Here is a 16,405-nt window from a genome sequence, read left to right as displayed (position 1 = left end):
ACAAAACCTCATTACTATCCTCTATCATGCTTTATGGAACCATTAAATGAGCTCAACAAATAATTTCAGGATTACGAATCAAAGTAATTGCCAATTTGGATTTGCCTAATTGTACAAAACTTTAAGGCTCGGAAAAAAACCCCTTAGTTGGACTTTCCACGACGCCGCATTCGGATCGCGTTGTCGTGCTTGTTTATCAGGCGACGTGTGGATGATGGATGACGACAAGCGCAGGCAGCTTGGATCCCGCCTTTGATAAACTTGCCCCGGTTATATTTCGCGTTGAGATACAACAGGTGAAAGCACAATAAAGATGCACACTCACTACGAGGAGATAAAACTTGTGTTTTTGAATTATATCCGCGTGGACATTGAGGAAACATTGACGTGGACATGAGACAATGCCATTTTGATTTCTTTGAGAGGACTGGAGAGATTAGGAGACGAATGGATTGACGTGATGGGTGGGCGGGGGATGGTGAGATGGAAAGGTAGGCGGGTGGATGATGGACAGGTAGGTAGGTGGAAGGGTAGCGGAACCGATAGATAGGTAGGGGATCTTGTAGGCGGGTGGAAAGAAAATTGTCAACAGATGATTTTCCAAGATTATGACCCAGACGGATGCCCATCTAATGCAACTTCTTCAATAATCGGCGATGAGGACCCACATATTTTTTTAACTCATTCACTGCCAGACGTGCAAAAATGTGTCCACTCCAGTGCCAGGGTTTTTGTCATTGTCACTGAAATTCCAGCACCCACAGAATATTGAGTTTTATGATCATATACATCAACATTCAATGCACAGTAAGAAACCTTAGACTCTCTTCTTTTGTCAGAAAAAAATGAGTTAATTCCTATGTTATATGGGTCTGGTGTTATATGAGCTTGAAATTAGGGTGGCTGTCCAAAATACAAAGCAATATATACATACGTATTGGTTTATATAGCGCTTTCACAACAGCTGAAGCTGGAACAAAGCGCTAACGTGGGAGAAAGAAGGGGAATTTCTGACCCCTTGTGGTAGGAAGGGGAAAACATTGCCAGAGGTCTGGCCAGTGCTTTATCGGCACCCAAGAAGGAAAAACAAACCAAAAAGAATCCGGGAATGGCGCTCTACGTCATATTTTCAATTACCGAATAAATTTGTGAATGGTAGTCAATACTGTAGTGTGTACTGCCGCCCCCGTTTCAATATCAGCTATCTCCAGACTCATATAACTTAGGAATTAACTCTTTTTTGACAAAAGAAAATAGTTTAAATGTTTTTTACGCTGAATCGAATGTTTATGTAGTCCTAAAACTCAATATTCTGTGGATCCTGCAATTTTAGTGAAAATGAACAAAAACTCTGGCACATGAGTGGACACAATTTTGCACGTCTGGCAGTGAATGAGTTAATCAAATCTGGCTTGGGGGAGCTGAATGGGGGTCGGTGGGAGGCATTCTCATATCAAAGCCTGTATTACAATGAATATAGTGCTTGTACAATTCATGGACATGATAGTAATGTTTCTTTAACTTTGCAGACTGGGGCCAGGGGGGGATATCTAACTGTTACTGCAGCCATTTTTCCAAACAAGCCCAAATGTTGACTCGCAAACACTTTGTCAAGAATTCAAGCACGCAAAGCTGAAATGTTCAGGCATGTTTGTCCTGGTTTCATCTAAAATGGATTCGGTCATGCTCGTATTCCTTTTACAGCGCTCGTGTGCTATGTGCTCTTATCTCCATGCGGACCGGACGCACTGTCACTAAAGCGGAAGAATTTCTGACAGGGGAAAAGCTGCTGGATTCGAAAATAATCTGGTGATATGCTATTTCAAAGTCGAAATGGCACACGTCAACCGGAATTAGGAGTATTCCGTTGAAATGTATTCACAAATTCACTTCGTATGAAATCTGGGCCTGTTTAGCTCTTATTCTTTTACATGAAAACAGGTGCATAATCGAGTTGACGATGCCTTCTCCCAGTTTGCTTAAACGCATCTGTCGCGTCTTCGGCATGGATCACGGGTGGCATATCCCAGTCCTCGCGTGCCGCCACCCTACGTTGTTTTCAATATTTATCTTCCCCAATTTACTGAGTCTAATAATATGAAACATGGTGGCGTATGGCCCTCGAGGAACATAGTTTGACACCTGTGGCATCGACAGACAGACAAAGATGCATTACTTGAGATAAATAAATCGTTTTTAGACCAATTATGTAAAATTAGATCATTTGTCACAGCACACCTGATGATCTCTCAAGGCACATTAGTTGTGAATCACTGTTCTAGGACAAAATGATCACGCATGCTTGACTAGGTTTGTATTATTCATTCATTAGCTACGCAATTACACAGAATATCTTCACTTCCTATATTCCACTTTGGTACTGAATCACAGTCTTCACTTTGCCCACTATTTGCAGCTATAACACAATCCATGCAGGATCATGGCCCTTGATGACCAAATTCAACATCTGTGTTTGATTGTGCGCCTTTGCACGAGACAAATCATCTTAATAAAGGTGATTTACTACTTTTGTAACATGCAAACAACAATTAATAACAATGATTCTTCATGTGAGAAATCATGCTTATAGAGTTGCAGTGATTTATTTATACAGTGTGTTTGGCTCTGGGATAAATGAAGCAGATAAATTCCCAGGATTACATTCAGAATCCGATATTGATTGCGCAGTGTGTAATATTACTCAGATGCAATAACGTGTGAGCGAGAGAGTCGCTCAGTGAGAGATCAACGAGGCGAGGGAGAGTGGACAGGATGGGCAAATAAAGTGAGTGGGTGGGATTTATGTCAGTAGAAAAGATGAGGAATGGGTCATACAGTGTGTAGGTATATATGTGTATGTATATAGTATATGTATGTATATACATGTACATATAATACTACACAAAAGTAAATTGTACAATATCATGTGTGAATGTGGCATCCTTATTTATTTAGGAGTTTTAATCAGGTATATGTATGACCTGATAATGCCGATATATCGTTCTGAGAATTAATTTTGTTCAGCTAGTAACTAGCCGCTACTAGCTTCAACTAGCTAACTAGCTTCAACTAGCTGCTAGTTGAAGACACGCCTGACAGGACAGCCATTGTTATTTCCATGCGGGTCCCATGAAATGCGCTCGATAGGTAATGAGAAACATCAAATTAAACATGTATAAAAATTGGGTCGGAAAACAATTTCATCTCTGGGGATGAGTGAGCGCCAAACAAGTTTTGAATAAACTCATTTCATTATAAGGCGGCCATTAGTCAGTGTTAGGGTTAGACTGTCATCTAGTGGAAAGAACTGGAATGGCTTCATATCTGAGGCTGCAACGTTGCTTGCTGTATGTAGTTCATAACCACTTGCAATGCTGCTTCATCAGCTGGATAATGAGCAGAAAGATGCGAGTGTGACTCACAATGTGCGTGTGTGTGTGTGTGTGTATAAATATTTATAGCTGGCAAACAGATCAATGTCTATTAAAAAAAGGTCAAGGGCAGATGATGATGGGTGTTGGGTGTTTGTCTTGATAACATTTGGATAGTCATAATGAATTACAAACGAAGACACACACCGTTGCGAGTGTGCATTGGGAGAAGCTGTCGATAGCGGAGCAAAATGAGTGCGACGAATTCATCGATCATGTTGAATTGTGTCATAATTAATCGGCGTGGAGGAGCCACTGTGGTGCAAGAACAGGATTCCAGAGGTGACTTGGATTATTCAGGATGCTGTTGGCTACAAGATAAATAAATATGGCGGACAATAGTGACACTAAACACATGAACACCTGATGGGGGATAAGCCTTTTTTTTTAACCAAGCCGCCTGAATTAAAAAAAAAAATCATTTGCTGGCGTCCAAGTTTAGTGGAATGCAGATTTAATTATTATGATCATTTTTAACAATGTTTATTTATTTTGTGGTTTTAAACCAAACGCTAATTTGAAGATGAGCATTATAAACTTTAAAATTAAATACATGTATCAAACCCCGATATCTTTTAATGAACATTTTTAAAGCTTTGATCACAGTAATGAGTAGTGTCATAGTAGAATATTTTCATTACATACAAATAAATTCCCGGCATTTCTATTTGCTTATTTTCCCCATGCCAGTGTTTTTTATCAGGGTATTCCGGTTTACTCCCACATTCCAAAAACGTACATGAGGTTGATTGGACACTCCAAATTGTCCCCGAGTGCGATTGTGAGATTGTAAAAGGATTACAACATGGACCGACAAATAAATGACTCAATAAAAAACAATCCAGTTCATTTTTATCATTTTGTGCATCATGATGAACAGCTGCAATCACACACACAATGATTATCGCACAATAATCAAGCTTGTATACATGTGATATATACTGTAATTGTATTTTGGAATTAAAATCAACTGTAATGATGAAATGATGGACCTTTGCGGATGTCACATGTGTTTATACTCCTAAATATTAGGAAAATACGTATACATGAACATTAATTGAGCACCCCATGCCTTTTTTCAGTCTGTAAAATAACTCAGTTCCAATCATCACTTTTTATATTTGTAGAAGTCCCTGATGACAAAAAAATGGATATATATATATATATATCCATTTTTTTGTCATCAGGGACTTCTACAAATATAAAAAGTGATGATTGGAACTGAGTTATTTTACAGACTGAAAAAAGGCATGGGGTGCTCAATTAATGTTCATGTATACGTATTTTCCTAATATTTAGGAGTATAAACACATGTGACATCCGCAAAGGTCCATCATTTCATCATTATATATATATATATATAAACTATTTTTTTAATATATTTCTTTTTTGTAATTATTATTTTTTAACTGGATTGATGATTGATTGGAGTCGGTCCAGACATATGGCTTCTTCTGAAAACATTTTTGGTACTGATTCATTCACAAAATCAAAACAACAACCAAACAAATTGTTGCACTAGTCAAAAGGAAGCTAAAAAGGAACTTCCACCGAGAGGTTCAGCAAATATGGTAATTATAACCAAATTAAAGTTTAGAAACCTGGCCTGTTCATTAGAAGAAGGACTCTCTGCACAGTGGACATGTGGACTTGTTGCTGGATGTGAACCATTTGTACTGTGGAGAGGAAGAGAGAACTGTCAGTTTAAACGTGTGCCAGAAAAATGCTGATAAGTTATCAGGATATTTTACTTTGGCTACCGCAAAAATGCTGTACTGTAAGTCAAAAATGAATGAGGTACTTGTGCTCTTCCTTCATACAGTGGAACAAGTGGCAATAAAATGATACCATTTGAACCACCAGTTGGAACAAGTGGCAATAAAATGGTACCATTTGAACCACCAGTTGAACCAAATCTTTTTGGGAAATATATGACTCAAAGCCAATCGACAATTCAAGTTCAAACCATTATTATGTGCAACTCCCAAACCTCCGGCGGTTCGTGAAACAAAATAAGCAATAAATGCAATTAACATCGCGTTGCCAAGCATAATAGCAAATAAATAGCATCAAAATGACCGTCGAGGTTTGCCAACAAACAGCGCAATGTAATTAGTGTTTAAGTGTTTGTCATTTTTTGACAATTAAGTTTAGTCTTGTTTTGTTTTTAACTCATTTACTGCCATTCCCTAATTTATTCGGGAATTGAAAAGCCATTCCCGAATTTGTTCAAGTTTTGGTTTTTCTTGTGGGCGGGGGTGCCGATAAAGTGCTGGTCAGACCTCTGGCAATGTTTTTCCGCCCACACGAAGGGGCAGACTTTGCATTTTGTACAGCCGCCCCCATTTCAAGATCAGAAAACTCCAGACCCATAGAACTTAGGGATTTGCTCGTTTTTTCTGAAGAAAGAAGAGGGCCTAAGGTTTCTTATGCTGCAGTGAATGTTTATGCAGTCCTAAAACTAAATATTGTGTGGGTTCTGGAATTTGAGTGAAAATGACAAAAACCCTGGCATTGGAGTGGACACATTTTTGCACATCGTCTGGCAGTGAGTGAAAAATTACTATATTATATTATATAATAATTTGGCAACATCGAGGTTGATATTTAAACATTAAGTGGCAAATGCGATGGATGCTATGCTATTGCTCTGACCGTAACGAAAATGACTTACCAAGCACGCGGAGTGGAATTTCTTCTTGCAAGTACGACAGGCCTTCTTAGGCAATGAGTAGTTGGAGCCGTGGATAACAGAGAAGCAAATCATACAATCCTCAATTCCCTCAAAGCGCTTGTCCACATTGTTCTTCCACAGTGCCAGGCCTTCCATGATACTGCCGTTCTGAACACATTCAATGCAACTTTATTGGACTACATTGTGAGTGACAGCGAATTTACGATTGAGGTCGAAACCGGGATCCACACATGTTCATTTTAACACTGAAACGTCTTTTTAATTTTTTTAAAATTCTTCTTCTTCTTCTTTTTAAATTCTTTTTAATTCTTCTTTTTAAATTCTGAGAGACACCGCAGGTGAAAACATGCATACCACGCTTTACTGTTTGCATATATAAAGCGCACGTGTGGGAATACCTGATGTGTGAGGTAGGTGCTGAGCTGCAGCATCCAGTTCCTCCATTGCTGAACCGAGACGCCCACCCGTCTCCCGCTCTCGACCACCACAGAGCCCAGAGGGTGGCTCTGAGGCAGCTGAATCACCAGCTCGATGAAAATCTCGTCCACCGAGTAGGTGGCAATCACTTCCCGTGCGGCAGAGCGGGCTTTTACCTGAGGGGGAGGGCGTCAAATGTAGTTAAAATGACTGTAAACCGACAGTTTCCATTATGATTTAACGCCAAACAGCCTATGATTGACTTTTACGGGCCTCGTAAAATTAGGTGGGTGCTAAACTGGCCTGCAGGTTTTGAGTTTGACACCTGTGTAGGTATACTTAACTCCTTCACTGGCAGACGTGCAAAAATGTGCTGACTCCAGTGCCAGGGTTTTTGTCATTTTCACTCAAGTTGCAGGACCCACAAAATATTGAGTTTTAGGACTACATAAACATCCAATGTAAGTAAGGTAAGAAACCATACTCTCTTCTTTCATCAGAAAAAAGAGTTAATTGACAAGTTATATGGATCTGGAGTTATCTGAGCTTGAAATGAGGGCAGCTATCCAAAATACAATGCAAGACATACATATTGCTTTATATAGGGCTTTAACAACAGCTGAAGCTGGAACAAAGCACTAACATGGGAAAAAAATGGGAATGCTGCACCCTTGTGGAAGGAAAAAAAACACTGCCAGAATGTCTGGCTAGCACTTTTCATCACCCCAGCAAGACAAACCAAAACCCGAACAAATTCGGGAATGGCGCTCCACGTGATATTTTCAATTCCCGAATAAATTCGAGAATGGCAGTGAATGATTAAATGGCTTGCGTAATCTTACCGTCATGCTTTCGAACGTTTGCGTGCTGCTGTGGACCGACGAGATCTCCTGTGCCGAGAGTACTGGACTGACGTACTTGGTGGTGAACTTCTCCACGGTGCTACTCACACGCTTCTCCTGACTATTCCACCACAAACGCACCATGGCGGGCAAGTCCTGCACGGCGCCATAGTAAACGCTACACGCCAGGTGGGGTAGCTCTCGTTTGATGTCATCGCTTTCTGCAGGAGGAGGAATGATTGGTTTCGTTGACCTTTTGGTCGAGGGTGACCTCACACTGTGGCATCGCATTCTTACCGTCAACCGCCAGAGTGAGATTCTCTGTGAAGTAGGTTTTGGGGTCTCTAGTTTCTGCCGATTGGCCAGGGTAGACAGGATTCTCGGGCATCAGTTTGAAGAGGTGAAGGAGGAGCTTGTTGAGGGAGCTGGTTTTCTTCAGATACTGGGCATAATGGGCACGCAGCTGAAAAGGAATCACGGGAGTGATCAAATCAACACGTTCCCTTAAAAAAACTAATGTTCACCTGTGACATTGCTAGTTCACAATAAAATTCAACTCACATGGGAGGGTGATGACCTGAAAAAGATGAGAAGTAGCTTCCAGGCCAGCAGGTAGCCCAGGATGCACGAATACTCCACGCTGTGAGGCGAGACCATGGCAAACTCTCCGACTTGAAGTCCTGCCAGGATGCTGTCGCACAATTCCTCGCACATTGACAGCACTGCCATCAAAGCAGCCGGAGGACAACTGAACGAAATAAAGACGCCTGAATGATTCTTTCTCATCCGGTGCTGAATATTTTATATGGCCCAAAAACGTGCGACTTACAGGCTTGGTTCATCACCATCATCTTCAGACTTGTTGTTGTCTCCTTCTCCATCACATTCAGGCAGCTGTGGCATGACCCTGAATTGACAAGATGGCGTCGCCTTTAGCTCGTTTTGTTTATTTTAACCTCATAGGCAAAGAGTTACAGTTTAGATGAGCTGCTCGGAATGGCACAATGTGATAAAATACTGAGTTGAGTGAAGGAAATATGATATAGTGATAATTGCCTGGCATGCGTGTTTTCAGTGTTATCCCATGAAGAAGTATAAAAAAAATAGAAAATTGTCAGGGATGCACTCATTATTGTCGAATACTGTCCTTTATTTATTTATTTTTTTATGTATTTTTGGTACTAAGTGGTTGATTAGATTACATGAGATGAGCCTTTATTTGTCTCACAGTGGAGAAATTTACATTTCACACTTTCTGGGAACCAATTAAGTTCGTAAGACGAGGTATCACTGTACATAATATGTCGCAATAAAAATGTTGGTTCACCATCATAAAAAACATTAAGGACATGTAATAATTGACTGGCTAGAAATATTTAAAGTCTTACTTTGCCAACAAGTGGTAGACTGTGACTTGAAGAGGCCGGGCCTTGAAGACAAGCAGAGGACAGAAAGTGTTGAGAAGCGTCTGAAGAGCCGGTGGCAGGTTGGTCTTCTGGGCGGCTACAAATTTTGCCGGCAGAGAGTTCTGGTTCAGCTGCTGCACGGGCACATAGGTTAGAGCCACACCGAGCGATTGGAACACCGCCAGAGGAAAGACGGGGTCATCGGGTTCTTTGAAGGCATCTGTACTCAGACAAGAGAACAGATGATTTAAGGCTGTTTTAAAATGATTCTGTTGCGCTAAATTGTATAGTAAACAACAAGAAATATTTCCCTTTTAACAAATAGTGAGGAATACCTATGATATTGACAGGCATGGGTAACAACAGGTTGTAGATTCCATCCACAAAAAAATCTTGCCATTCTGCTACCAGTTCTGACGGAAGCTTCTCCAAGACATCAGGCGGCGATGACACAAAGAAACGGCTTAGGTTCACGACCAGAGCAGCGCTTTCGCATGTGAGCAGCTGCACCCACAGATTCCATAGGCTGCTCACGTTCTCGCTGGCCACCTGAGATTAGAGAAAAGACAGCGGATAAGACGGCAACATATAGAGGAGGAGACAAAAAGAGGCGACGATGGATGCTCACCTCTAACCAGGCTAACATTGCACAGAGTAAGAAATCCCAGTGGCTATTCCCGAGAATTGTCGGACGGCATGTCACAAGCCATGATAGGAAGCGAATCAGTTCCACTGTCAGGTTCAGCTGTTGTGTAGTTGCTTTGGATAGGTCACTGATAAAACACAAAGGAGAGATATTTGGCAAACAAAGCAAGATACAATACAGTATTGAAAAAAAAAAATATTTTTTTATTCAATAATTAATTTCTTTAGTTTTTAGTTCATTATAGAAACTGAAAGATTAAAACATATTTTTTATGTTTTAAAAATAAATAAATAAATAACACATTGGCTTCGCAAAATATATTTTTTGGTGTTTTATAAATAAATAAATAAATAAATAAATAAATAAATCGTGCATTGGCTTAGCAAAATAAATTTAATATATTAAACACCCAAAAATATATTTTTTGGTGTTTAAAAAATAATAATAAATAAATAAATAAAGCATTGGCTTAGTAAAATGTATTTCCGGGTGTTTTTAAATAAATAAATACATAAATAAATAAAGTGTTGGCTTTTACTACAGAAATTAGTTGGAACAAAAAATGTCGTGGTGGATAACCATATATGGTCTTACCTGCCAAAAAGGAACCAATCCTCTTTATGGGTCCTCCACTGCATCATGGTGGACAAGATGGCCAGCACCACCTCGTCCTCCACTTGCGTGTCAGCTTGCAGACAACACAACAGCACCACCACATTCCCGTACACATCTGGGACGACAACATCAATGGAAAAAAAATGACATGTGTTGATATTTCTTGCTTGACTGCAATGAGGAGACACATTGTGCATGTCTTTTTACTGTCATCTTCTTCCCAGTTGATGATTCCTGCTGTTGCCAGGGCAACCAGACTTTCTCGCTCTTCCTGTGTCATGATGGGGCAGAGCACTTGAAGTGTGCTCAGTTTGCTTGGTGACATGGGCCATAAACTGAAACATGAACAACCAAGCATACCTACATTTTAAAGATACTCAGCTAAAAGTACTGTGGCACTAAAAAAAGTACTCGTGAGTACAGGATTATTGTCACTGACCTATCCACAGAGCCATACATCTTCCTCAAGCTCGTGCCGTGAGTGGCTGCCAGATTGTGGGTACGAATGTAATTTTCCATCGTCAGAGACCACAGACCACCAAGCTCGATTGATCTATGGGATAAAATGTAACGTATCATTTTATGCTGCTTACCATGTTTACATTATCTGTCAAGCCCTATGGTAGCTGTAAAGAAAAACAATATAGATTGCTCTTCGGCTACCCCTGGACTGACGTGACTTAATTACCCCCGCTTATTTCAAGACATTTGTTTATTTGTCCACCAACAGTAAAACATCTCGCTTACAAAATATAATTATTATGTTATCTAAATGCAAATTACAAGGCGATAGTTGCTTCTACATTCTTAAGCATTTCATGCTTTCAAACACTATTAAAACCCATCATTATAAATTTGTTTCTTGAGGATAACTATTAAGGATGGTGCGGTGATTGACTGGTTAGCACATCCCCCTTAGCGCAAAGGTGCAGGGTTCAATCCCTCCAATCCCCTTTAATTTTTCTTCAGGGATTAGAGAGGTGTTTAAAACTTAAAATATATTAGTAATTTGTATGTTTCTAACCACTATACGTCAAAGACATTTGAAAACATTTCCATAAATCTTGCCGCAGGGGCAAGTCCAATAAGAAAACTGGAACCTTTTGCACAGATCAATCTAGTCGAATGTACATTGACAGGCAGGAAAATGTTAATTCAGGGTTGCTGGGGGGATGCTGTGATATGATATAAACAGTAGAAAACCTGTCCAGGGTGGTCTCATGAGCATATTTATAGCTTGTTACAAAACACGGAGTCACTCTGACCTTAAGTAGAGAATCTCCAGCAAATCTGTGGTTGGAACCAAGTCATGCAGACCTTCTGACAGCTCCCATTCAGTGATAAGGCCGTGATAGGTGGAGACAAGAGCGGGGGAATACTCCACCTCCCTACACCACTGCAGTGCATACAGCAACTCTGCAACTGATACATGAAAAAAAAAACACATTCAACATGTATACATGCATATAGAAAAAATATAGTATGTGCTGTATGTTTACCCGTGTGCATCAAGTTTGGCAGCTGTAATTGGCACTTGTCATCCTTTTGGTTACTGTTTGAAAGCGAGGCAGAACGAGACACCTTTCCCAGCAAGGCACATATGCATAAATGGGCTGGTAAGTCTTTGACCATTTTCTGTTTCCACATGTCCTCGCGCGAGGTCAGGCAAACTCCTCTGTAACGGCTCGTCAGCAAAGGTGTTTTGACCCACTTCAGAGGAGACAGGTGATCGATGTAAAATCAGCATAAATACAGAGTAGAACTATTCCACAGACTTGATGAGGTTTGTTTGTCTTACATGTGAAGGCAAAGCCTGCCTGAGTTTTGCCCATCCGTTGACGTTGGGCATCAAGTAGGTAAAAAATTGGGAAAGGATGGCAGAGTCTTGATCGCAGTTAGAGGTGATGGTCTCCACGACACTCTGTACAGCCAGAACTAAATACCGCAAACTAAACACCCAAAAAATACAAATAAAAATTCTGTCTCAAGTTCAATATCGACTACAGTGATACATCAGCTTACGAACTTAATTGGTTCCCAGAAAGTGTGTGTAAGGCGAAAAGTGTGTCTTCCAAAAATGTATTTCCTATAGGAAACCATTAAAAATGAGAATAATCCGTTTCCAGTTCCCCATAAAACATAATTTTCTACGAAATAAGCCTTAAAACTACACAAAATATACCCTATTTTATGTATAATAAATGTGCTATTGTATTATAATTAGAGAAATAAACAGTACAGTATAATAAAGTCGTTTTATTTACCTTTGTATAGGTTGTTGATGTAATGTTAATGTTAAGCAGATTCCTTACGTACAGACAGTGTATTGCAGGTGTTCAAATACCTGACATGTTTCGGCGACTACTTCCGCCTTCGTAAATAATGGTTACCACACCATCGGGATCTCATACCAGCCCATAAATATTAGGACCCAAGTTCAAATGAATAGTATCAATGTAAAATGGTTGTTTATTTTTATAATAAACCTGTGCTTGACGTCTGTGACACTGACATTTGTCTCTGTCTTCCGTTGTCTTTGTCTTCCGTTTGTCTTCCGTTGATGTAGTTGCTTTGATGATATCCGAGTGACGTTGCCATGCTTTCTCTGTGATAATATCCTCACGAACACGGTCCCCTGCGAGCTGCTTTTTGCTGTGAGACCGTTGCTTAGACAACTCAGAAACACCCTTAGCCACACGTAACAATGGTCGACGCAAAGTCACACAAACGTACACTTTGTTCGTGTTTTTCGATGATCTTCTTCTGCTCTACCGTAATTTTCTTTTGTGTCCTCTTCGGCTTAACACTAGCCTGTGGTAGAGTCTTTTTCGGTCCCCAAAATGCAAAAGTATCAACTCAATAGCAAACCACATATGCACTCAGAAAAAGGGTGTGTGGAAAAGTAGTCCGGTAGCCACGGTGGCGCTGCTAAAGCGTTCGTAAGCCGAGGTATCACTGTACATCAATTTGAATGTTGTCATATGAAATAAATAGTTCATCATTGAATTTGGGGGTGAACGTTTTTACCTTTTGATGTCCAAAGACGTGAGTAATCTGCCCTGCGCCCAAATGGCGGCACTGTGGAGGAAACCACCTTGTGCCACTTCATACTCAGAGTGTTGAGCCAGTGACTGGACGCCCGCAACACATACTTTCCCCAATTTATCTAACAGGGAGTCTGTCAGGAAAGGATCAATACATATTACTTTCACGCTGAAAGATCCATTGTTAACTCATTCAGTGCCAGACAATGTGCAAAAATGTGTCCACTCCAGTGCCAGGGGCACTAACATGGAAAAAAGGGAAATGCTGCCCCCTTGTCGAAGGGAAAAAACATTGCCAGAAGTCTGGCCAGCGCTTTATCGGCACCCCAGCAAGAAATACCAAAACCGAACAAATTCGAGAATGGCACTCTACGTCATATTTTCAATCCCAGAATAAATTCGGGAATGGCAGTGAGTGTGAATTAATCAAAAGGTCCCACCTGACAGATAAGTGTGAGTTTGATCTTGGGCGATGAGCTGAAAGACGGTGAAGAGTAGTTCCTCGGCAGAAGGAAGGAGCAGGCAGTTTTGCACGGACGAGAAGAAGGTGGAGGCCACGTCGCAGATGAAGGACACAAGAGGCTCCATGTTGCCTGCGTCTGACAGACTTTTGGTCTCGGACAACGTCGCATGCAGATTCTCTAAGATCTTCTCCATGTACGCCTCGCCTATTAGAGGTTCTAGAAAAAAATTAAGAATGAATAAAATGTCACAATGGATTTTTCAATGGATTTAAATTGAGAGAGCAGACATTTTGATTGATTGAAATTTGGAGGCGCTGTAAAATGGAAAAAACATGAAGAGCAGCATTATAGACGACGGCCTCCTTACTCAATTGTTCTACTTTACTTCGACAGTCTATGGCTTTAAATGTCTACTTCTACTGAAATGCAGTGTGCAACTAATTTAGCAGAGACATCACTACCATTGTTGTGATGTTGTGAGAGCACTAGGCTGACGAGGGTCCAGCTGCTCGAAGACGCAGAGCTGGAGAAGCCAGGTCTGACCTTGCAGAGCTCCCGGGTCAAACCGAGAAGATGCTCGCCCAGAAGGGATCCTTTGAGCCACTCTCTACAATTCGTAAGCGTATCTTGGTCAGCACACGCCTGGTCGGGAGAGAACAGCAGAATGTTGGACTCGCCCGATGTGGTAATTTATGTTGTGAGTCTTGGTGAAGAAATTGACACGAACCCTCTGGATGATTTGCAATGTGATTCCGCAATGTAGTTCCATCTGCAAAGAAAAACACAGTGGAAATCGTGGAAATATGAAAACAAAAACAAACAAACAAACAAACAAACAAAAGCATGGAGTGTGTTATACCTGAGACTATGCAATTCAGTAAATGAAAAAAAAAATCCATCAATATGGTCTATGAATCATTTATAATATTAATAGTGAAAACAAATATACAAATAATAAAAAAACAAATAAAAAAATTATAAACAATTAAAATACAAATACAAGTAAGAATAAAAATAATAACAATAATAATAAAAATTATGAAAAATAATTTAAACAACAACAACAATAATAATAATAATAGTAAGCGTAAGCGTAATAGTAATAACAATAACAATAGTAACAATAACAATGACAATGATAATAAATTACAATCACAAAACAGGCCATAAATAAAACCATAGATAAAATTATAAATGGCGGCCCGGTCGTGGATAAAAATATAAATAGAAACAGGAGATAAAAAAAGAATGTGATTTTAAATAGTTTTATTCTCACTGGATCTATATTTCTACAAATAGAAATGTACATGCATGTCACTGTATCAAGTAGATCTTATACTATTCAAGTCACATACAGCTTTCAAAAATGGCTAAATGGATCTTACCTCGGTAACGTGGTCAAGGATGCGGGTGCTTTCCTGGCGGCTGCAGCAAGACAACGAACTGAAGAGCATCTCCACGAGGTGCTGCGTGTCCGTCCGCTTTTTATCTGACAACCACGGCATCACTCGTTCCAGAAGGAAGCGCACGGCCGGATTGTTCGTACGTCCTTCGGCCTTCTGTCGGTTGCCTTCATCATCCAACTCGACTAACGTCTGAGACAAATTGTGATGAATGGATTCACTGGCTTCAGTTGTGTTTCATTATAACTCGGATGTGGTGGGGAAGACTTACAGCAAAGATATTAGTTGTGTGAAAAGACTGCAGCAGAAGGGAAAGGAAGACAAGATGTCTCTCGGAGCTTCTCTCATTCACATGCACCAGGCACAGTTGCACCAGCTGGCACACCACTTCCTCAAAATGGCGCGTCTGCGGAGAGCTGCACATTTTAGCCGACGTGAGCTGCGTCTTCACCGCCTCGCCTTCCTCCTCCGTGCCAGGCTTGTCTCCATCTTCAGATTCAGATAAATTGATTTTGACGGACTTCTTTTTCTGCGTGTGTCTTCTGTTGACTCTCTCTGGGTAGCGCATCACCTGGAGGAATGAAAAATAGCGAGGGTTGAGCCGCATTGATCTGCCCGAGTCTATTTTGGGAATTGAGCAAACAGACTTGCAGCAAGGCGGCGATTCCCTCCAAAGCTTGTGGAGAGGCTTCCTCGCTGTCTGCGTGGCGGGTAATAACAATGCCGAGCTCCTCCCAGAAGTCTGCTAGTAGTTCTTGAAAGACATCCTTTTGGCCTTTAGATTCTACGCTGGCCCTCTTCTCCCAGGAAACGAGCATTTCGGTCACCAACAGGAACAGGGGACCGTTTTGAAGTGTGAAGTTCTCAAAAGCCTTTTCAAGTAGCGGCAAGAGCTAACAGAGGAAAGGTGGACAATTAGGAACTTTTCTTTTGCATGATGAAAAACAGCAAAGTCATCTGTTTAATATTCACCTGTTGTGAAATAAGCATGGTCCGGATTTTGCACTGATCTTCTTCGTCCGGTGATGAATTGCATAGAATGCAGTACCTCAAGCACTCTACGGTAGCAGTCACAATAACGGCACTTTCTGAGGGGCTATTGGCTGCACGCTCACTGGAAATGCTAAACATCAAACACACAATAAATAAACGGGGCTGAGTCATGTCAATATAGCAATCGCGGATTTTAAAGCATCAATGAAATTTCTCAGAACCATCTTCAGGGATGCATCTTGGAAATTAAAAAAGGGGGGCAGTTGGTCCCCTTGTGCCTGAAAAGGGAGCCAAATTCTAAAATGGATAGGGTCCAATTTATCTAGATTGCAGAAGTATAAAAAAAACTTAAAATCTCATTTTCTGTGCAGCTTTATCACTTGTTTCTATTTATAATTGTATTTTATTTATTGTTGTATCTGTTTTTTCCCCTTGAAGGGAAAAGCCGA

General features: G+C 40.6%; 1 protein-coding gene across 2 annotated transcripts in view; it reads right to left on the bottom strand.

Annotated features, from left to right (window-relative positions):
- ltn1 (listerin E3 ubiquitin protein ligase 1) overlaps window positions 1–16,405 on the bottom strand; it is a 45,381-nt gene that overhangs the window by 24,650 nt on the left and 4,326 nt on the right. Inside the window, exons 9-32 of one of the 2 annotated variants that reach the window (XM_089016651.1) lie at window positions 15,936–16,086; window positions 15,611–15,856; window positions 15,235–15,534; window positions 14,946–15,155; window positions 14,288–14,329; window positions 14,022–14,202; window positions 13,537–13,776; window positions 13,080–13,230; window positions 11,851–12,001; window positions 11,552–11,762; window positions 11,318–11,474; window positions 10,492–10,605; window positions 10,260–10,387; window positions 10,032–10,167; window positions 9,420–9,564; window positions 9,127–9,340; window positions 8,774–9,011; window positions 8,215–8,292; window positions 7,947–8,133; window positions 7,683–7,848; window positions 7,386–7,606; window positions 6,525–6,719; window positions 6,106–6,273; window positions 5,033–5,107 (exon numbers count right to left, since the gene is read on the bottom strand). In XM_089016651.1, coding sequence (XP_088872777.1) covers window positions 5,045–5,107; window positions 6,106–6,273; window positions 6,525–6,719; window positions 7,386–7,606; window positions 7,683–7,848; window positions 7,947–8,133; window positions 8,215–8,292; window positions 8,774–9,011; window positions 9,127–9,340; window positions 9,420–9,564; window positions 10,032–10,167; window positions 10,260–10,387; window positions 10,492–10,605; window positions 11,318–11,474; window positions 11,552–11,762; window positions 11,851–12,001; window positions 13,080–13,230; window positions 13,537–13,776; window positions 14,022–14,202; window positions 14,288–14,329; window positions 14,946–15,155; window positions 15,235–15,534; window positions 15,611–15,856; window positions 15,936–16,086 — 4,093 coding nt within the window. In that variant the 3' untranslated portion in view covers window positions 5,033–5,044. Of the gene's footprint in view, window positions 1–4,825; window positions 5,108–6,105; window positions 6,274–6,524; window positions 6,720–7,385; window positions 7,607–7,682; window positions 7,849–7,946; window positions 8,134–8,214; window positions 8,293–8,773; window positions 9,012–9,126; window positions 9,341–9,419; window positions 9,565–10,031; window positions 10,168–10,259; window positions 10,388–10,491; window positions 10,606–11,317; window positions 11,475–11,551; window positions 11,763–11,850; window positions 12,002–13,079; window positions 13,231–13,536; window positions 13,777–14,021; window positions 14,203–14,287; window positions 14,330–14,945; window positions 15,156–15,234; window positions 15,535–15,610; window positions 15,857–15,935; window positions 16,087–16,405 lie in introns of those variants that run through there. The other variant, XM_089016650.1, reaches the window with a different exon arrangement.

This window comes from Hippocampus bargibanti, linkage group LG16 (assembly GCF_051943395.1).
Source record: "Hippocampus bargibanti isolate YZ-2025 linkage group LG16, ASM5194339v1, whole genome shotgun sequence".
Classification (NCBI taxonomy): Eukaryota; Metazoa; Chordata; class Actinopteri; order Syngnathiformes; family Syngnathidae; genus Hippocampus; species Hippocampus bargibanti.
The sequence above is the reverse complement of the archived record's forward strand: the minus strand, read 5'-3'. Positions and strand labels throughout refer to the sequence as shown.